Source organism: Engystomops pustulosus, chromosome 10, assembly GCF_040894005.1.
Source record: "Engystomops pustulosus chromosome 10, aEngPut4.maternal, whole genome shotgun sequence".
NCBI lineage: Eukaryota > Metazoa > Chordata > Amphibia > Anura > Leptodactylidae > Engystomops > Engystomops pustulosus.
The window spans coordinates 4,443,036-4,464,609 of NC_092420.1; the positions used below are offsets into that span (position 1 = coordinate 4,443,036).

Genomic DNA, 21,574 nt, shown 5'->3' on the forward strand with positions numbered 1-21,574 from the left:
GCAGTCACTGTGTACATACATGACATTACTTATCCTGTACTGATCCTGAGTTACATCCTGTATTATACCCCAGAGCTGCACTCACTATTCTGCTGCTGGTGCAGTCACTGTGTACATACAGGACATTACTTATCCTGTACTGATCCTGAGTTACATCCTGTATTATACCCCAGAGCTGCACTCACTATTCTGCTGCTGGTGCAGTCACTGTGTACATACATGACATTACTTATCCTGTACTGATCCTGAGTTACATCCTGTATTATACACCAGAGCTGCACTCACTATTCTGCTGCTGGTGCAGTCACTGTGTACATACATGACATTACTTATCCTGTACTGATCCTGAGTTACATCCTGTATTATACCCCAGAGCTGCACTCACTATTCTGCTGCTGGTGCAGTCACTGTGTACATACATGACATTACTTATCCTGTACTGATCCTGAGTTACATCCTGTATTATACTCCAGAGCTGCACTCACTATTCTGCTGCTGGTGCAGTCACTGTGTACATACATGACATTACTTATCCTGTACTGATCCTGAGTTACATCCTGTATTATACTCCAGAGCTGCACTCACTATTCTGCTGCTGGTGCAGTCACTGTGTACATACATGACATTACTTATCCTGTACTGATCCTGAGTTACATCCTGTATTATACACCAGAGCTGCACTCACTATTCTGCTGCTGGTGCAGTCACTGTGTACATACATGACATTACTTATCCTGTACTGATCCTGAGTTACATCCTGTATTATACCCCAGAGCTGCACTCACTATTCTGCTGCTGGTGCAGTCACTGTGTACATACATGACATTACTTATCCTGTACTGATCCTGAGTTACATCCTGTATTATACTCCAGAGCTGCACTCACTATTCTGCTGCTGGTGCAGTCACTGTGTACATACATGACATTACTTATCCTGTACTGATCCTGAGTTACATCCTGTATTATACTCCAGAGCTGCACTCACTATTCTCTTTTTCCTTAGTTGCTCCATTTAAAGAGTAACAAGTACCTGACGGTGAATAAGCGCCTCCCTGCGCTCCTGGAGAAGAACGCGATGCGAGTGACGTTGGATGAAGCTGGAAATGAAGGCTCCTGGTTTTACATTCAGCCGTTCTATAAGCTGCGCTCTATTGGTGATAGTGTGAGTTTCGCTGGGGGACAAGTCCTCCCCTTGTCTATCCAAAGGGTTCAATGTTTTATACCTTAAATGGTCGGATGGAATTTCTTACTTTGATCTGTGTCTGGGAAAGCTGGGTACTAACCTGTGCAGCTTCCATAGAGGCTCTGTATACAGGGAGCGATGTTATCTCTGCTCCTCCTCAGCCTCGTCTTATTATAAAAGGAAGAATTCAATGAAAGTCTTAATAATCTGAGATACAATGTATTCAACCTGACCCAAATATCTGAGGACCCGAGGCCGTACAACACCCCCTCCCCCACCCACCTCCTTATAATATACAACCTATTAGAGAGATTATTCCCAAACACAACAATGTGTCCCCCCTCCGGGGACATCTGCCATTTATGAGGAACATTGTATCAATTATGTGGAGATGATTAACTCCTTCACTGCTGGCTTCTCCTAGGGGCAGTATTATAGTAGTTATATTCCTGTACATAGGGGGCAGTATTATAGTAGTTATATTCTTGTACATAGGGGGCAGTATTATAGTAGTTATATTCTTGTACATAGGGGGCAGTATTATAGTAGTTATATTCCTGTACATAGGGGGCAGTATTATAGTAGTTATATTCTTGTACATAGGGGGCAGTATTATAGTAGTTATATCCCTGTACATAGGGGGCAGTATTATAGTAGTTATATTCTTGTACATAGGGGGCAGTATTATAGTAGTTATATTCTTGTACATAGGAGGCAGTATTATAGTAGTTATATTCCTGTACATAGGGGGCAGTATTATAGTAGTTATATTCCTGTACATAGGGGGCAGTATTATAGTAGTTATATTCCTGTACATAGGGGGAAGTATTATAGTAGTTATATTCCTGTACATAGGGGGCAGTATTATAGTAGTTATATTCTTGTACATAGGGGGCAGTATTATAGTAGTTATATTCTTGTACATAGGAGGCAGTATTATAGTAGTTATATTCCTGTACATAGGGGGCAGTATTATAGTAGTTATATTCTTGTACACAGGGGGCAGTATTATAGTAGTTATATTCCTGTACATAGGGGGCAGTATTATAGTAGTTATATTCTTGTACACAGGGGGCAGTATTATAGTAGTTATATTCCTGTACATAGGGGGCAGTATTATAGTAGTTATATTCCTGTACATAGGGGGCAGTATTATAGTAGTTATATTCTTGTACATAGGGGGCAGTATTATAGTAGTTATATCCCTGTACATAGGGGGTAGTATTATAGTAGTTATATCCCTGTACATAGGGGGCAGTATTATAGTAGTTATATTCTTGTACATAGGGGGCAGTATTATAGTAGTTATATTCCTGTACATAGGGGGCAGTATTATAGTAGTTATATCCCTGTACATAGGGGGCAGTATTATAGTAGTTATATTCTTGTACATAGGGGGCAGTATTATAGTAGTTATATTCCTGTACATAGGGGGCAGTATTATAGTAGTTATATTCTTGTACATAGGGGGCAGTGTTATAGTAGTTATATTCCTGTACATAGGGGGCAGTATTATAGTAGTTATATTCCTGTACATAGGGGGCAGTATTATAGTAGTTATATACTTGTACATAGGGGGCAGTATTATAGTAGTTATATACCTGTACATAGGGGGCAGTATTATAGTAGTTATATACATGTACATAGGGGGCAGTATTGTCTTCTTCTCCTCTTATTTGATGATTGTGTTTTCTTTTCAGGTGGTAATTGGAGATAAAGTTGTTCTTAACCCAGTAAATGCTGGGCAGCCTCTCCATGCCAGTAGCCATCAGCTGGCAGATAACCCGGGATGTAATGAGGTGAGTGCTTTAGGGGATTTTATATCTGTAGGTGGTTCTTCACTCCCCTGTTATATAATCTGCCAGGGTTACTCCCCGGGGCAGCTCAGGGCTGGGGGTTCTTTTGCTGGGACACTATGGGGAGTGTAGTGTGTGTGTGTGTGTATATGATGTTTCCCCCTCTCCTGTCTCTCTTTTGCTCTTTCTAGTTTGGGTAATCTTCTTTATCTTCAGGTGAATTCTGTGAATTGTAACACCAGTTGGAAGATTGTTCTGTTCATGAAATGGAGCGACAACAAGGACGACATTCTTAAAGGGGTGAGCACCAGACGGATGCAGAGGTTTTTATTCTGAACTTTCTTGGGACCTTGATGGACCTATAATTCCTCAGAAAGGATACCTTGGACCCCAGGAAGACTCATTACCTCTCGAAGCGGGTCTGATGGTCCCGCAATGGCGGCTCTAGAGGTGACGCTGTAATGTGGCCCCCTGGATGTTGTTGGGGTGCAGATAGATGATGGTCGGCCTGGTGGATGCTGGGAGCTTAGATCAGTGACTTCCTGCGCCCTTTAGGGTGCAGTGGGAATGGCCCCTCGCTCTCCACCACTGTGACCCTCTTTCTGTCTGCAGGGCGATGTGGTCCGGCTCTTCCACGCTGAGCAGGAGAAGTTCCTGACCTGCGACGAGCACAGGAAGAAGCAGTATGTGTTTCTGCGGACGACCGGTCGACAGTCGGCCACGTCAGCCACCAGCTCCAAGGCTTTATGGGAGGTGGAGGTAAGTGCTCGCCCTTTCGAAGATCCCACCAGAGTTACAATGTATTTACTACAATGTCCGATGAGTCTATGGCTAAATGTAAAGGGGGTCCTACATGTAATAAGGGTCCTCCATTGAAGTTTTATCCTGTGGTATCTTTGCGCCTTGCAGTCCAGGACTGTCAGCAAGTACTCTAATAGTTGCCCCAGAGAAGTACTGGAGAACTATAGTGGAGGACCCCTTTAAGAGCTGATTCTTAATCTGTGATTGCAGGTTGTGCAGCACGACCCGTGCAGAGGGGGCGCCGGATACTGGAACAGTCTGTTTCGGTTCAAGCATCTTGCCACTGGGCATTACCTAGCGGCTGAGGTGAGTAACTCCCCCGAGGAGCCTGACCGCTGCTCTCTCCTCAGGGGCTCCGCTGGGCCCGTGCCCATGATCCTACCCGGCGGCCACCACTTTCCGGCCGCCTTGATGAACCTCTCTTTCCGGTTCTCTTTCCCCAGGTAAATCCTGACTATGATGCAGGTTGCCTGGAGGCTGAGGTTTCCGTGAGTAAGACCAGACGATAGCAGACCCCCCTCATCCTATAGCATGGCCACCCCAGGGGCCGCTGGCTTGTTAACCCATTCCTGCCCATCCTTCCCTTACATTGTGCTCGGCATCTGCTTTCCTCGCCCATTTCATGATCGATATGAATGCGGCATGTCCTGTCCGAGGTTTGATCCATGGTGACCGCAGCGCTTCGAGATTAGCAAATCGTGCCCCGAGTCTCAAGCGGTGATTTCTTCAGTATTTTCTATGGTGGCATCTGTCACTGCCAGGAGCTGGAGGATTAAACCTTGTAGATGCCCATATATGCGATGTGTGTAGGAGAAGATGGCTGCCGGGCCCATGCGGGGTGTATGATCCGTGAGCGGTCATTGTGGAGCGTTTCTATTCCTGTCTGAGAAGAACCTTTTGATTGTTCATGTTAAAGTTTGAGGATTGTGGATATATATCAGTTACTGTTGAAGCTGCAGGAGGGTGGCTGTATATACACCATACATTATTGGTGAAGCTGCAGGAGGGTGGCTGTATATACACCATACATTATTGGTGAAGCTACAGGAGGGTGGTGGCCCCATTATTTTCCCTATAGTGCAAGTATATAGCGTTTCTCCCCGGTGCTTGGATTCAGTACATATTCCATAGTCGCCTGCCTGACTTTATCCTCATTGTTCCATGACGGATCCCATTGACTTATCAGATGGACGCAGAACAAGATCCGACCCACGCCAGGATCTGCATCGACTCTGAGAAGATAAAGTGTACGCTGGTGTCCGTCCCTGAGGGCAATGATATATCTTCCATCTTTGAGCTGGACCCGACCACCCTGCGGGGAGGAGACAGCCTGGTACCGAGGTACGGTGTGTATACCGGGGGGTGAGAGGCGCGCTGGGCCTCGGACCTCTAGACTCCGGTGTCCTCTTCTCTCTTAGGAACTCCTACGTGCGGCTGCGGCATCTCTGCACCAACACCTGGGTCCACAGCACCAACAGCCCCATAGACAAGGACGAGGAGAAGCCGGTGATGCTGCGGGTGAGTGTCCCCCGGGGGCGCATGGACTGGACAGATCCTGGTTTTTGCTTTGGTGACCTGATCCGGGCTCGTCTCTTAGATCGGGACGTCTCCGGTTAAAGAAGACAAGGAAGCCTTCGCCATTGTTCCGGTGTCGCCAGCCGAGGTGCGAGATCTGGATTTTGCTAATGACGCCAGCAAAGTCCTGTCGTCCATCGCCGGGAAACTGGAGAAGGGAACCATCACCCAGAATGAGAGGAGGTGACGAGACGCTGAACCCCGGACACTACAAGTCCCAGCATGTCATTGCCAACCCTAGAAATGCCACTACTTGCTTTACTCTAGTCCCATCCAGAGCTGCATCCACGATCCCCTCTTGGCACCAGTGTGAGGTCATCTAGTCTGCTACATTGTAGTTCATTCTGTTTCTTCGTATTATAGGATGTAAATTGTATCATGTCAGATCCGTTTATCCAACATCCAGAGCGGCTCTCACAATTCTGCAGTGCATTGTGGGAGTTTGGCTGGAAGGTCATGTGTGTTGTCGGAGGCGGCTTTGGATGTGACTAGAGTATAAGATCCAGTACATGTAGCAGGACACTGACACAAAGTATCTCCTGATCCTCCGTCTCGCAGGGCGGTGACCAAACTGCTGGAGGAGCTCGTCTACTTTGTCACCGCGGGGGTCAACTCCGGCCAAGACGTCCTAGAGGTTCTGGTGAACAAACCCAACCGCGAGCGCCAAAAACTGATGCGGGAGCAGAATATCCTGAAGCAGGTGAGTGGGTTCTCCGTGTACTGGGTGCAGACTGTCACCTCCGCACCCGGGTGCTCCAGGGTGGTAACGCGTCTCTCCCTCCAAAGATCTTCAAGCTGCTGCAGGCGCCATTCACTGACAGCGGAGACGGCCCAATGCTGCGGCTGGAGGAGCTCGGAGATCAGCGGCACGCACCCTTCAGGCACATCTGCCGTCTCTGCTACCGGGTGCTGCGCCACTCACAGCAAGACTACCGCAAAAATCAGGTACAATAATGTGTAGTGCCAAATAATCCTGTCCACAGATTATACAGATAATACACCACCACTAGGGGGAGCTCCTCACTATTCTGCTATTTGGTGTAATGTATTGCAAGGAGCTCCCCCTAGTGGTGGCTGCTGGAGCAGGTCTTGTATCCTTTATCTTGAGGTGTGTGCAGAGGTTTTGGAGCTGTGTATCAGTAAGATGCAGCTGTAACCTGTGACCCCCGGCTTGTACGGTCTCCGCAGGAATACATTGCCAAGCAGTTTGGCTTCATGCAGAAGCAGATTGGCTACGACGTCCTGGCAGAAGACACGATCACGGCGCTGCTGCACAATAACCGGAAGCTGCTGGAGAAGCACATCACAGCCGCAGAGATCGACACCTTCGTCAGTCTGGTGAGGAAGAACCGGGAGCCCAGGTGAGGCCATTGCTGGGGGGCTGGGGGAGGCTTTTGGGTGCCCCGGGGACCCTCCACCTCATACATTGTCCTCCGGTTCTGCTCGTCTGTAGGTTCCTGGATTATCTGTCGGATCTCTGCGTCTCCATGAATAAATCCATCCCGGTGACCCAGGAGCTGATCTGTAAGGCGGTTCTGAACCCGGCCAACGCTGACATCCTCATCGAGACCAAGTGAGGGGAAGTCCACCTCCTGTTTAAAGGGATTGGTCCCTTACCCAAGGACAATGTCTGTTTTCCTTATGGGGGCCGGCGGGGGTCTCTGCTTACTGAGCTGTAGTGATGTCTCGTTCCCCCGATCACTGGCCTCATCAGTGCTGGGTGCAGATACAGCATAAGACTGGTGAGGCCAGTGATGTAGATGAAGACCGCTAGGTACCGCAGGGCCATCTGTGACCCCCAGGACCTGTGCTCTGACCATGACCTCCCCTTGTATCTCCTCTATAGGCTCGTCCTGTCTCGTTTTGAGTTTGAGGGTCTCAGCGGAGGAGACAACCCCTTGGAGGCCGGGGAGGATGAGGAGGAGGTTTGGCTCTTCTGGAGGGACAGCAATAAGGAGACTCGTAGTAAGAGCATCAGGGAGCTGGCGCAGGATGCCAAGGAGGGGCAGAAGGAGGACCAGGACGTGCTCAGTTACTACAGGTGAGACCCTGGGGCCCACATTGCACCCTCCTGGAAGGCGTCCACCAGCTGTGCCTCACCCCCTGCCCTCTGCCCCTGCAGGTACCAGCTCAACCTGTTTGCCCGGATGTGCCTGGACCGCCAGTATCTGGCCATCAATGAGATCTCCGGGCAGCTGGACGTGGACCTCATACTGCACTGCATGGCGGATGAGAACCTGCCCTACGACCTGCGGGCCTCCTTCTCTCGCCTGATGCTCCACATGCACGTGGACCGCGACCCGCAGGAGCAAGTCACACCCGTCAAGTACGCCCGACTGTGGTCCGAGATCCCGTCTGAGATCGCCATTGATGAGTAAGTGATCGCTGGACAGGAAATGGTTAAATAAAGGCCTTGCAGGTTATGTGGATGCGGAAATCTAAGGAGCAGGACCATCTGTGTAATCAGACCTACTGTATTTTAGTAGCAGCAGAACTGTGAAATATGGATTTATATTCCAGGATTGTAGCTTTCTTTATATGCACTGGGGGCGTGTCCACACACTGCTGTGCTCTGCTCTCGTGTCCTCACAAGCAGTCTGCATGGTCTTTCCATGATGGTCCTTGATTTGATCCCATCTCCACTATTTGCCCAGTGACCCCTGACCCCCTGTTCTTGCCCCCAGCTATGACAGCAGCGGCACCTCCAGGGATGACATCAAGGAGCGCTTTGCCCAGACCATGGAGTTTGTAGAAGAATATCTGCGGGATGTGGTGGGGCAGCGGTTTCCCTTCTCGGACAAGGAGAAGAACAAGTTGACCTTTGAGGTGACGCGATGTTCTGCAGCTCCTCCTCTTGGGTTTTGTATCTAAGTGACGTTGCTCCATCCACTCATCTCTTCAGGTGGTGAACCTGGCACGAAATCTCATCTACTTCGGCTTCTACAACTTCAGCGACCTTCTCCGACTGACGAAGATCCTTCTAGCGATCCTGGACTGCGTGCACCTGACCTCCAACTTCCCGTCTAACAAGATGGGCAAGGGGGATGAGAAGCAAGGTACCCGAGGGGCGGGCGGGGCACTCCTGGGGGGAGGGGGCTCTTATCATGGTGACCTCACTGCCTTGGGTGGCCTCTAGACTTGAATTGTAACCCATAGTAGACGCCCTCATTCTAGTTGTTGCCTGCAGGGGGCAGTAATGTGATGCGCTCCATCCATGGCGTTGGCGAGCTGATGACGCAGGTGGTGCTGCGTGGTGGCGGCTTCCTTCCAATGGCGCCTCTGGCTGCACCTGAAGGAGCCATCAAACCCCAACGCGAGCCGGAGAAGGAGGACATCCTGGTCATGGACACCAAGCTGAAGATCATTGAGATCCTCCAGGTACAAGCCACGAGGTTGGGGATGTTGGTGGTGGTGGTGGTGGGCACATCTATGGCCGCTTCCTGACTGTCCCCTCCTCTCATTCAGTTCATTCTCAATGTCCGCCTGGATTACCGCATCTCCTGCCTCCTCTGCATCTTCAAGAGCGAATTTGATGAGAGCAATGCCCAGAGCGCAGACGGGGCCGATGCCACCACCATGGTGCCAGGTACAGAGGAGCCGCCCCATTATATATCCGAGAGTCCTGGATTCTAGAGTGGCTTCCTTTATTACATATATTGTACTTTATCAGGGGCTCTGGACTTTGAACACATAGAGGAACAGGCAGAAGGAATCTTTGGTGGAAGGTGAGAAGCCGCATGAATCACTACATACAGATTATACACCACCACTAGGGGGAGATCACTACATACACATTATACACCACCACTAGGGGGAGATCACTACATACAGATTATACACCACCACTAGGAGGAGATCACTACATACACATTATACACCACCACTAGGGGGAGATCACTACATACACATTATACACCACCACTAGGGGGAGATCACTACATACACATTATACACCACCACTAGGGGGAGATCACTACATACACATTATACACCACCACTAGGGGGAGATCACTACATACACATTATACACCACCACTAGGGAGAGATCACTACATACACATTATACACCACCACTAGGGGGAGCTCACTACATACACATTATACACCACCACTAGGAGGAGATCACTACATACACATTATACACCACCACAAGGGGGAGATCACTACATACACATTATACACCACCACTAGGGGGAGATCACTACATACAGATTATACACCACCACTAGGGGGAGATCACTACATACAGATTATATACCACCACTAGGAGGAGATCACTACATACAGATTATACACCACCACTAGGAGGAGATCACTACATACAGATTATACACCACCACTAGGGGGAGATCACTACATACACATTATACACCACCACTAGGGGGAGATCACTACATACACATTATACACCACCACTAGGAGGAGATCACTACATACACATTATACACCACCACTAGGGGGAGATCACTACATACACATTATACACCACCACTAGGAGGAGATCACTACATACACATTATACACCACCACTAGGAGGAGATCACTACATACAGATTATACACCACCACTAGGAGGAGATCACTACATACAGATTATACACCACCACTAGGAGGAGATCACTACATACAGATTATACACCACCACTAGGGGGAGATAACTACATACACATTATACACCACCACTAGGGGGAGATCACTACATACACATTATACACCACCACTAGTGGGAGCTCACTACATACAGATTATACACCACCACTAGGAGGAGATCACTACATACACATTATACACCACCACTAGGGGGAGATCACTACATACACATTATACACCACCACTAGGAGGAGATCACTACATACAGATTATACACCACCACTAGGGGGAGATCACTACATACAGATTATACACCACCACTAGGGGGAGCTCACTACATACACATTATACACCACCACTAGGGGGAGATCACTACATACAGATTATACACCACCACTAGGAGGAGATCACTACATACAGATTATACACCACCACTAGGGGGAGATCACTACATACAGATTATACACCACCACTAGGGGGAGATCACTACATACACATTATATACCACCACTAGGGGGAGATCACTACATACAGATTATACACCACCACTAGGGGGAGATCACTACATACAGATTATACACCACCACTAGGGGGAGATCACTACATACAGATTATACACAGTCACCTCTAGGGGGAGATCACTACATACAGATTATACACAGTCACCACTAGGGGGAGCTCCTTATCTTCCGTTCTCTTCCCTCCTTAGTGAGGAGAACACTCCCCTGGACCTGGATGATGACGGTGGCCGCACCTTTCTACGTGTCCTGCTGCACCTCACAATGCACGACTACCCCCCGCTTGTGTCAGGTGCCCTGCAGCTCCTTTTCCGTCACTTTAGCCAGCGCCAAGAGGTTCTGCAGGCGTTCAAACAGGTAATTGGGAGGGGTGTGGACCTTCGGATCTATGGTAGGGTCCTGCAGACCGTCATGGCGCCCCCTTGTGTTTCAGGTCCAGCTCTTGGTGACCAGTCAGGACGTGGATAACTACAAGCAGATAAAGCAGGACCTGGACCAGCTAAGGTCCATCGTGGAGAAGTCTGAGCTCTGGGTCTATAAAGGATCTGGACCAGAGGAGGCTCTGGAGCCGGCACCTGTGAATGCAGAGGGCAAGGATGTAAGTGCAGGCTGCCCCCTGCTGGCCGGTGCAGTCATTACCCCTGTGTATGGTGTCCCATCCGGATCAGAATCTCAATCCCTTTACCTCCATAGGAGGGATCCCGGACCCCGAAGAAGCCGGAGAGCACAAGTAGCTACAACTACAGGGTGGTCCGTGAGGTGGGTACCATACACCTGCTGTACTATCCCTCTTCAGTGGTCCGGCCTCCACTCACCCTCAGTATATTTAACCCCTTAGATCCTCCTGCGTCTCAGCAAGCTGTGTGTGCAGGAGAACACCTCGGGGCGCCGCAACCGCAAGCAGCAGCAGCGCCTCCTGCGCAACATGGGGGCGCACACGGTGGTCCTGGAGCTGCTGCAGATCCCGTACGAGAAGGTTTGTGGTGTTTGACCTCAAGTCTGTGACCGTGAACAGATCCGGAATATTGAGGCGACGCTGTTACTGTGTTCCAGACGGAGGACACGCGGATGCAGGAGATCATGAGGATCGCACACGAGTTTCTCCAGAACTTCTGCGCAGGAAACCAGCAGAACCAGGCGCTGCTCCATAAGCACATTAACCTCTTCCTGACTCCGGGGGTGAGTCTGGGCTCATTATTAGGAGAAAGAGGACTACACACGGGTGCAAGGTTCCCGAGACGGTCATATACCATAGCCCTCATGATGGCGCCGACTGATGCTTAACACATCTACTGCCACCAGCTGAACACCGTATGTGCCGGGTGTGCAGCTTGTCTGATAGTAGGTCGTCATGGGAGGATGGCAGGGACTTGCACCCTCTATACTGTGGACATGTCTGGGTCAGGTGGCGGGGGGGGGGGCTGTCTGCTCTCTAGATTTGATCTAAACCTCCTGGATTCACTGGAAAATTTGTCTAAGTTTCTGCTTCCCACTAGGAGTGCAAACCATGAACAAAGCTAGTGCTGCTCTCAGGAGACCATAGTATCCAGCCTAGACTGCTACATTGTAACAAACCTGTACAGAGCTAGTGCTGCTCTCAGGAGACAATAGTATCCAGTCCAGACAATACTCTGTGAGCTACACAGCTTGGACTACAGATTGATACATTGTGCATTGAGCATTGTCTTTTGTATCTTATTATTAACTCGGGCAGGATCTGTAGCTGTACATACAGTTGTATTCAGTCTAGACAATGCTCTGCGAGCTACATAAACAAGCCACTGCCTAGAATGCCCTCTGACTAGGTTCGACCTCACAGAGCATTGTCTAAACTGGATACTACCACTTCTCCGCTATACACAGGGTTATTGCCTGTAAGTGGGAACTGGGGGGTGTTCATTCACTGGTAGCAAGTAGAAGTCTTAAAAAAAATTGGGAATTTGTCCATTAGAAAGTTGATGATTTGATGTATATAGTGACTTGGAGGAGACCTCTTCTGCTGGTCAGGGATGTGCCCTCCATGTCATTAGAGGGGTCTTGGGTCCTTGCTGGTTACTTTATAGCTCTGTATGATGGGGGGGGGGGGTACTCCTCATCTGCTGGTCAGGGATGTGTCCTTGTCATTAGTGGGGTCTTGGGTCCTGCCTGATCTCTCTATATCTCTGTATGATGGGGGTCTCCTCTTCTGCTGGTCAGGGATGTGTCCTTGTCATTAGTGGGGTCTTGGGTCCTGCCTGATCTCTCTATATCTCTGTATGATGGGGGTCTCCTCTTCTGCTGGTCAGGGATGTGTCCTACTTTTTTATTGGAGGGTTCCTGCCCGATCTCTCTCTCTCTGTATGATGGGGGTCTCCTCATCTAGTGGTTAGGGATGTGTTCTCCTCCTCATTAGAAGGGTCTTGGGTCCTGCCTGATCTCTCTATCTCTGTATGAAGGGGGTCTCTCTTCTCACGTCTCCCCCCGGTGTTGCAGATCTTGGAGGCGATCACCATGCAGCACATCTTCATGAATAACTTCCAGCTGTGCAGTGAGATCAATGAGCGCGTGGTCCAGCACTTCGCCCACTGCATCGAGACGCACGGGCGCAGCGTTCAGTACATCAAGTTCCTGCAGACGATCGTGAAGGCGGAGGGACGATTCATCAAGAAGTGCCAGGACATCGTGATGGCGGAGGTGAGGCTCGGCAGACTTGAGGCTAGGCTCGCCCCTGGGCTTCATCCGCTGACACTCAGACTCCATCGTCTCTTCCCCTGCAGCTGGTGAACTCCGGCGAGGACGTCCTGGTCTTCTACAATGACCGTGCCTCGTTCCAGACTCTGGTGCAGATGATGCGCTCGGAGCGGGAGCGGATGGATGAGAACAGCCCCCTGATGTATCACATCCACCTGGTGGAGCTCCTGGCCGTGTGCACCGAGGGCAAGAACGTCTACACCGAGATCAAGTGCAACTCCCTGCTGCCCCTGGACGACATTGTCAGAGTGGTCACCCATGAGGACTGCATCCCCGAGGTACCTTAAAGGGGCGCTCCACCTAATCCCACTCCTCTGCCTTCAGCTAATAAATCCATCTGCGGATGTTACATCCTGAGCAGAGCATGTTCATTTTAGGAAGGAGGCCATGGATAACGTATATAAGAAACCACAGTCCCAGTGCCTGGATCTGAGTAATGTCCCTCAGGATGGATTTTGATGGGAGATTTCCTCTTAAAGGGGCGGGGGCCCCAGTTTAATAGATTTTCCTGTATCCACAGCTCAATGATTTCCCCCAGCGGCAGTGAGTGGAGGGTCTGGAGACATTTCTCAACCTGCTGTTCCATCATTTAGGAGGATCGGAGACTTCAGTCATCACCTTTTTTAAATCTAAAAAATGATTTATTCCTTGTCAGGTGAAGATCGCCTACATAAACTTCCTCAATCACTGCTACGTGGATACAGAAGTGGAAATGAAGGAGATTTACACCAGTAATCACATGTGGAAGCTGTTTGAGAACTTCCTGGTGGACATCTGCAGGGTGAGCGCTGGTGTAGATCCTATATGATGTGTATAGTATAGTGTAATGTATGTGATGTGTGTACTGTCTGTATATGTGTGATGTATGTGCTGTGTGTACTGTCTGTATATGTGTGATGTATGTGCTGTGTGTACTGTCTGTATATGTGTGATGTATGTGCTGTGTGCATCTTATATCCTGTATATGTGTGATGTATGTGCTGTGTGTGTAACGTCTGTATGATGTGTGATGTATGTGCTGTGTGTGTAACGTCTCTACAGTGTTTGTCTATATATGAAATATATAATATATCCGGTCACATGTGGCTTCCCCCTGCAGGTCTGTAATAGCACCAGTGACCGGAAGCACGCGGACCTGGTGCTGGAGCGCTACGTGACGGAGACAGTGATGAGCATAGTCAACACCTTCTTCAGCTCCCCCTTCTCTGACCAGAGCACGACGCTGCAGGTACGGGGGGGCCGCAATGTATCCTGGGAGAACACTGAGGGATTGTTACAATTGGATCCTCGCTGGACACAGATACATTCCCTGCGCTGATACATTGTTACAGAGGTGTTCAGCTCACGTAGGGTTGTCTATGCAACTTGTAACAAACCCTCAGCTGTGAGGAGCATGGAGTACAATGTGGTATAGATTATAATCTGTAACGTGTCATCTGATTGGTTGTTAGCTGCTATTGGAGGGGATCTGGAGATGTTTTTCGCTGTTGTGTAATTGAGGTGTTTTTGCCGCAGGGTTCAATGCTGGACAAAATGAAGGAGGTAAATGGGTGGCGGGTCACATGGTGCGTTGTGGAGGGGCTCGCTGATGGTGGTGCCATTACAGAGCACTGGTGCAGGGGTCTTGTAGCCTCCATTGATGGGCAATGGTTATTGTGTGGTCCCTGTCCCCGCAGACTCGGCAGCCGGTGTTCGTGCAGCTCCTCCAGGCCGTCTTCAGGGTCTATCACTGCAGCTGGCTCATGCCCTCCCAGAAAGCCTCGGTGGAGAGCTGCATCCGGGTGCTCTCCGATGTCGGTAAGAGGGGCCGCGGGGGTCTCGGGTTCTGTAGAGAAGGGATGAGCCTCTTTACGGAATGTTGTGATTACAAAACTGTTACTTTTTGTTTTATTTATGTTTTTGTAAGTTTGTAACACAACGGTTAACTCCTTCCTCTCCGCAGCCAAGAGCCGCGCCATCGCCATCCCCGTGGACCTGGACAGTCAGGTGAACAACCTGTTCCTGAAGAGCCATAACATTGTGCAGAAGACGGCCATGAACTGGCGGATGTCTGTGCGGAACGCGGCTCGGCGGGACTCTGTGCTGACCGCGTCCAGGGACTACCGCAATATCATCGAGCGGCTGCAGGTGAGGGGTGACATTCCTGCCCCCTGTGACATGTTATCTGTGATCCCTTTAAAACCTTCTTAAAGAAACATTTCCTGTATTTAGAAAGGAGGGAGATGAAAAGTTTAAAGAAACTAAGATCTAATTGGAGCTCAGTAAAACTTCCTTTAATTCTTTGGGGGCGGGACTGTGACTACTTCCATTAGTGCGTTTAATAAATGATTTTATGTTAAATTTGGAATAAGTGCTGAGTCGTGACTTTGTGCTGAACTTTGGGGTCACCTGTGACTTTGTGTGTAACCTGCAATGTCTTCCCCCTCCCAGGATATCGTCTCCTCCCTGGAGGATCGGCTGCGGCCCCTGGTTCAGGCTGAGCTCTCTGTCCTTGTGGATGTTTTGCACCGGCCGGAGCTTCTCTTCCCAGAGAATACGGACGCCCGGAAGAAGTGCGAGAGCGGACAGTTCATCTGCAAGTGAGTGGATTCCTCAGGACCAAAACCTCATCTGTGGAACCGCAGCCAGTGTCATGTATTGCTCCTGGTTTATATGTTAGTAGCAGCAGGACTATGAAAAATGGATTGTAGCTTCTCAAAGTGCACTGGGGGAGTGTCCTCACACTGCTTTGCTCTGTGCACTCTGCATTGAACTGTTACATAGACCCTGGTGTAGGCTTTAATACCACAGAAGACACTTGGAGGGGAGGAGCTGTGGAGGAGCTCAATGCAGAGAGCACAGAGCACAGCAGTGTGAAGACACCCCTCCCCCAGTGCACTTGGAGAAGCCACAATCCTGGAAGAACAATCCAACGGTCCGATTGCCCATCTCTCCAGGGATGACAGGACACTGGCTGCAGTCTGTAGCGGTCCCTGCTGATAGGTTCCATCCACTTTGGGTGAGAAGTTGTGATTTAGGTTTTAGGTTTCAGAAGTTTATTAAGACATCAGACTTTATTTTTCCTCCCAGGTTAATCCGTCACACCAAACAGCTCCTGGAAGAAAACGAGGAGAAGCTTTGTATTAAAGTCCTGCAGACGTTGAGGGAGATGATGGCAAAAGATCGCGGCTATGGAGACAAGGTGGGAGTATCTGCAGTGCAGTCCCAGAGCTGTCCACTAGGTGGCGGCGCTGCTCTGTGTGACGGGCGGCCGGTCTTAGTGTAACGGGGGCCGCGACTTATAGGAAGTTTCCTTCAATCTCTTCTCTCCTGATGAATCGGTGACGCGTTTCCATTGGTTGTACATCTTCTTCCTGCTGAAATTGTCTCATCTGTTTGTCTCTTATGTTATTGGAAAAGCTGTTGAACTACAAGTCCCAGCATGCTCTGCTGGTGTTACAGGAGATGTCCAGGATCTGTAAAGCCTGATGCTCCCTGTCCTTGGGGCGGAGCTGCAATACCTCATACAACCTGTAGCCGGGAGCGGCGGTGTAGATCTGGACAGGGTGTTGCAGGGCATGCTGGGACTTGTAGTGCGGCAGCCTAGAGCCTGGACCTGTGGTCGTGCGGCGGCCTAATCCCCTGCTCTTTGCTCTCTTACAGCTGATAACCATTGATGCGCTGGAAAGTTCTGAGGTTCTTGCTCGTCTCCCTCCTTTATGCCCCCCATTGCCCCTCCTGCGGGGGATGTGGTTGTTGTCAGTCCCGTGTTGTCTGTACTATGTGACGTGTTGTCAGGACATCCTGTGCCCCCTCCCCAATTTATTTAAAGGAATGGGCTCAAATTAAACTGCTGCGCGGACCCCCCCGACCGTGGATGGCCCCGCCCACCTGTACAGCCGCTCCCATCCGCTGTCACATTGTATCACGTCTCTCTGGATGGATACAATGTAGCGAGACCCCTGGTGGGCTGCAGCATGTGTTGCGCTGTACGCTGCGGACCCCTGTGTCACATGACATGTGTGGACATGATCTATCATTGCCTGGGATGAGCCCCTATATGTGTCCATCTGGATATAATCCAATCACTTAACCCTTTGCTGTCAGTGTCTGGCCGCCCCCATGGGGCGTTGGTCACAGCACACGCCCCCTCTTCCCCTTTAAGGGGTCATTTAGCAGCCCCCATTATGTCTCCTCAGACACTGAAGCAGGGGGTGGGGGTCAGCGCTCTGTGATTCATCCATTGTAGTCTGTGACTGGGTGTCCCTGACCCCGGTCGGTGATGTCTGGCTCCTCGTCTTTCGGTGACTCAGATGTTTGTCTTGGATACGAGGAGATTGCACCGGGTGGAGTTAATAAAGGAGAAACTTTAAGATTTCTCTGCATCTTGTCCCTCTTCAGTCACCATAGAATCCAGGAGATCAGTGGTGGTCACCTGTACAGTCAGGAGGGCGCCCCTAGTGGAGGATCAGGGTTACTACAATAGACGACTAATTGTCAGATTCCATAGTAACCAGTCAGCACCTCCAGGCCGCCTGTAACATAATACAATTCCATCCTGTGACCATCCTGATACCTGACGAAACATTCACCGAGCTCAAGCAGTTTAATTTCAGATAATGCAACCTGGTCCCTGGCATCGACCATTCCTTCAGCTGTGAATGACCCCCCCATCTATCGCTCATCATCTGTGCACTCCAGAAATTCACAGAGCAATCCCAGGCCTATCTGAGACTTCTACTTACACATAGGGGGCAGTATTATAGTAGTTATATTCCTGTACATAGGGGGCAGTATTATAGTAGTTATATTCCTGTACATAGGGGGCAGTATTATAGTAGTTATATTCCTGTACATAGGGGGCAGTATTATAGTAGTTATATTCCTGTACATAGGGGGCAGTATTATAGTAGTTATATTCCTGTACATAGGGGGCAGTATTATAGTAGTTATATTCTTGTACATAGGGGGCAGTATTATAGTAGTTATATTCCTGTACATAGGGGGCAGTATTATAGTAGTTATATTCTTGTACATAGGGGGGCAGTATTATAGTAGTTATATTCTTGTACATAGGGGGGCAGTATTATAGTAGTTATATTCTTGTACATAGGGGGCAGTATTATAGTAGTTATATTCTTGTACATAGGGGGCAGTATTATAGTAGTTATATTCTTGTACATAGGGGGCAGTATTATAGTAGTTATATTCTTGTACATAGGGGGCAGTATTATAGTAGTTATATTCCTGTACATAGAGGACAGTATTATAGTAGTTATATTCCTGTACATAGGGGGCAGTATTATAGTAGTTATATTCTTGTACATAGGGGCAGTATTATAGTAGTTATATTCCTGTATATAGGGGGCAGTATTATAGTAGTTATATTCCTGTACATAGGGGGCAGTATTATAGTAGTTATATTCTTGTACATAGGGGCAGTATTATAGTAGTTATATTCCTGTATATAGGGGGCAGTATTATAGTAGTTATATTCTTGTACATAGGGGGCAGTATTATAGTAGTTATATTCTTGTACATAGGGGGCAGTATTATAGTAGTTATATTCTTGTACATAGGGGGCAGTATTATAGTAGTTATATTCCTGTACATAGGGGGCAGTATTATAGTAGTTATATTCTTGTACATAGGGGGCAGTATCATAGTAGTTATATTCCTGTACATAGGGGGCAGTATTATAGTAGTTATATTCTTGTACATAGGGGGCAGTATTATAGTAGTTATATTCCTGTACATAGGGGGCAGTATTATAGTAGTTATATTCTTGTACATAGGGGGCAGTATTATAGTAGTTATATTCCTGTACATAGGGGGCAGTATTATAGTAGTTATATTCCTGTACATAGGGGGCAGTATTATAGTAGTTATATTCCTGTACATAGGGGGCAGTATTATAGTAGTTATATTCTTGTACATAGGGGGCAGTATTATAGTAGTTATATTCCTGTACATAGGGGGCAGTATTATAGTAGTTATATTCCTGTACATAGGGGGCAGTATTATAGTAGTTATATTCTTGTACATAGGGGGCAGTATTATAGTAGTTATATTCTTGTACATAGGGGGCAGTATTATAGTAGTTATATTCCTGTACATAGGGGGCAGTATTATAGTAGTTATATTCCTGTACATAGGGGGCAGTATTATAGTAGTTATATTCCTGTACATAGGGGGCAGTATTATAGTAGTTATATTCCTGTACATAGGGGGCAGTATTATAGTAGTTATATTCTTGTACATAGGGGGCAGTATTATAGTAGTTATATTCCTGTACATAGGGGGCAGTATTATAGTAGTTATATTCCTGTACATAGGGGGCAGTATTATAGTAGTTATATTCCTGTACATAGGGGGCAGTATTATAGTAGTTATATTCCTGTACATAGGGGGCAGTATTATAGTAGTTATATTCTTGTACATAGGGGGCAGTATTATAGTAGTTATATTCCTGTACATAGGGGGCAGTATTATAGTAGTTATATTCCTGTACATAGGGGGCAGTATTATAGTAGTTATATTCTTGTACATAGGGGGCAGTATTATAGTAGTTATATTCTTGTACATAGGGGGCAGTATTATAGTAGTTATATTCTTGTACATAGGGGGCAGTATTATAGTAGTTATATTCTTGTACATAGGGGGCAGTATTATAGTAGTTATATTCTTGTACATAGGGGGCAGTATTATAGTAGTTATATTCCTGTACATAGGGGGCAGTATTATAGTAGTTATATTCCTGTACATAGGGGGCAGTATTATAGTGGGTATATAGCAGCATTCGGTGATGATCAGTAGTGGCTGGGATTGCCCTTTACATTTGTGAATCCTCTGCACTCCTCAGTCAGTATTTGGGAGGGATGTTGGGTGTCTCTGGGCCTTTGGTTCTGGAGGGGGGTGTACAGTGTGACCTGTAGGATATTCGGATCTGTCATTCTTCCTGCAGTACGTGATTGGGTTGGGTGTAGATCTCGCACTGTCTGTTTTTAGCCGTCCATGGGTGGGGGGGGGGATTGGAGTGTCAGGACAGGTGTGTATAAATATAGGCCGGGGCTTTGGGCTATTGGGGGGGGGGGGGGGGGGACATTCACGGGAGATTAAACTTTATGGAGGTTCCAGTAAAGTTTGTGTTTTGCGGCGATAATCTCCCCGTCGCCTGCATCCGGTTTCCCAGGATTAATGTGCGTTTTGTGTTTTCCCTCTGGTTAATGAGGTTTAGCCGGAGTTCGCGTTCCCCCCGGCGGGGGCGGTATTTGGCGCGGCGGTGACCGTGGGTTGTAAATGGTAACGCATTACCCAGGATCCTAATGTGTAACGTCTCCTAATGCTCAGGAAAAGCCAATAATGATTCTCTAGCTGCGGAGCCTCGGACCTCCCGGGGTTTCCTCTGTACATTGCGCGTCCGTCTTAAAGGGCCGGCGCTCCCTTTTTTATTGCAGACAAGTTTCGTGTTTCTGGGTTTCTATAGTGGAGTCGGTGAAAGGTCGGTCTCCTCGCACGTGCCGGGTGTTTGTTCCTTCGTTACTTTATGCCTCATTGATGTCACTGGCTCCTAGTAAACATTGCTTCATGTCCGACTGTATAAAATAAGGTACAAAGTCACCGGGAGAGGAATGTCGCTGGACCGCGGCCATATCATCCTATCAGGGCGGCCCGTGCCATTGGCTAATATTTTTGCCATAGATGACTAATGCCCGGGGAAGCACGGTATCCCTCGTACCTCTGCGCTTCTATTGGTTCCTTACATTCGGGCCGCTCCTTTTGTCCCAGCTGTTGTACATTCTGTCCCTGTCCTAGTTTTGTGATCCTTAGATTGCGGTAATTATTAGCTATTGTTTCCTGCAGAGGAGCCTATTGTCTGGTCAGTTATTAGGAGGTGTTGTACTCCAGTCACATCCAAAGCTGCGTCCACATTGAGATGCTACATGAAGATTCTCCATAATTTTATGCTGAATCTGTGCAGCTTGAGATGTGACGTTCAGATGTCAAGGCTTGTACTCCAGTCACATCTAAAGCTGCATTCAGATTCCTGCGCCCTTTGTATGATCTCCATTTGGGATCTGAACTTCCCACAATACATTTGTTTTTAGACCACGTGCAGCTTTGGAGGTGACTGCAGTAGATTTTGGCCTCTCCCTCCGCTGTTTTGCTGCACACGTACCGATTACATAACTCAGCTTTTCCTGGAATCGTCTGCGGTGACCTTCAATGCTAATTGCCAATAAACACGTCTGTTAGCGGGTAATCGAGGGGCAGGCGGGCGCTGCCAACCACCAGGGGGTGCATCCGTAATGAGTCCAGACCTTCCATGAACACAGAGCAGCCCCCTGTGGTGTAGATTCAGGGTTCTGGGAAAGCTGGGTCCTTGTCTATACGGAGTTGCCC

At 48.5% G+C, this 21,574-nt stretch overlaps 1 protein-coding gene and 1 long non-coding RNA gene across 8 annotated transcripts in view; one reads left to right on the top strand and one right to left on the bottom strand.

The window, feature by feature from the left end:
• ITPR1 (inositol 1,4,5-trisphosphate receptor type 1) overlaps positions 1-21,574 on the top strand; it is a 67,878-nt gene that overhangs the window by 27,724 nt on the left and 18,580 nt on the right. For 2 of the 7 annotated variants that reach the window (XR_011850303.1, XM_072127898.1), the window contains exons 7-41: positions 1,004-1,162; positions 2,884-2,982; positions 3,196-3,279; positions 3,592-3,738; positions 3,991-4,086; positions 4,224-4,268; positions 4,967-5,121; positions 5,199-5,298; positions 5,378-5,538; positions 5,914-6,055; positions 6,142-6,300; positions 6,544-6,716; positions 6,809-6,928; positions 7,202-7,396; positions 7,478-7,729; positions 8,040-8,181; positions 8,258-8,411; positions 8,543-8,733; positions 8,821-8,941; positions 9,026-9,080; positions 10,654-10,819; positions 10,896-11,060; positions 11,156-11,221; positions 11,301-11,438; positions 11,516-11,641; positions 12,935-13,135; positions 13,219-13,470; positions 13,848-13,973; positions 14,292-14,420; positions 14,708-14,734; positions 14,869-14,989; positions 15,135-15,319; positions 15,623-15,771; positions 16,262-16,373; positions 16,835-16,867. Coding sequence is in view for 6 of the 7 variants with exons in the window: in XM_072127898.1 (XP_071983999.1) it covers positions 1,004-1,162; positions 2,884-2,982; positions 3,196-3,279; positions 3,592-3,738; positions 3,991-4,086; positions 4,224-4,268; positions 4,967-5,121; positions 5,199-5,298; positions 5,378-5,538; positions 5,914-6,055; positions 6,142-6,300; positions 6,544-6,716; positions 6,809-6,928; positions 7,202-7,396; positions 7,478-7,729; positions 8,040-8,181; positions 8,258-8,411; positions 8,543-8,733; positions 8,821-8,941; positions 9,026-9,080; positions 10,654-10,819; positions 10,896-11,060; positions 11,156-11,221; positions 11,301-11,438; positions 11,516-11,641; positions 12,935-13,135; positions 13,219-13,470; positions 13,848-13,973; positions 14,292-14,420; positions 14,708-14,734; positions 14,869-14,989; positions 15,135-15,319; positions 15,623-15,771; positions 16,262-16,373; positions 16,835-16,867 (4,746 nt within the window). In the remaining variant the exon portion in view is untranslated. The remainder of the gene's footprint in view (positions 1-1,003; positions 1,163-2,883; positions 2,983-3,195; positions 3,280-3,591; positions 3,739-3,990; positions 4,087-4,223; positions 4,269-4,966; positions 5,122-5,198; positions 5,299-5,377; positions 5,539-5,913; positions 6,056-6,141; positions 6,301-6,543; positions 6,717-6,808; positions 6,929-7,201; positions 7,397-7,477; positions 7,730-8,039; positions 8,182-8,257; positions 8,412-8,542; positions 8,734-8,820; positions 8,942-9,025; positions 9,081-10,653; positions 10,820-10,895; positions 11,061-11,155; positions 11,222-11,300; positions 11,439-11,515; positions 11,642-12,934; positions 13,136-13,218; positions 13,471-13,847; positions 13,974-14,291; positions 14,421-14,707; positions 14,735-14,868; positions 14,990-15,134; positions 15,320-15,622; positions 15,772-16,261; positions 16,374-16,834; positions 16,868-21,574) is intronic. The other 5 variants (XM_072127899.1, XM_072127902.1, XM_072127900.1 and 2 more) reach the window with 5 other exon arrangements.
• The window catches only part of LOC140104377 (uncharacterized), a 49,825-nt gene continuing 44,017 nt past the window's right edge, over positions 15,767-21,574 (bottom strand). The window contains exon 3 of the long non-coding RNA XR_011850304.1: positions 15,767-16,286. This is a non-coding gene — a long non-coding RNA (uncharacterized lncRNA). The remainder of the gene's footprint in view (positions 16,287-21,574) is intronic.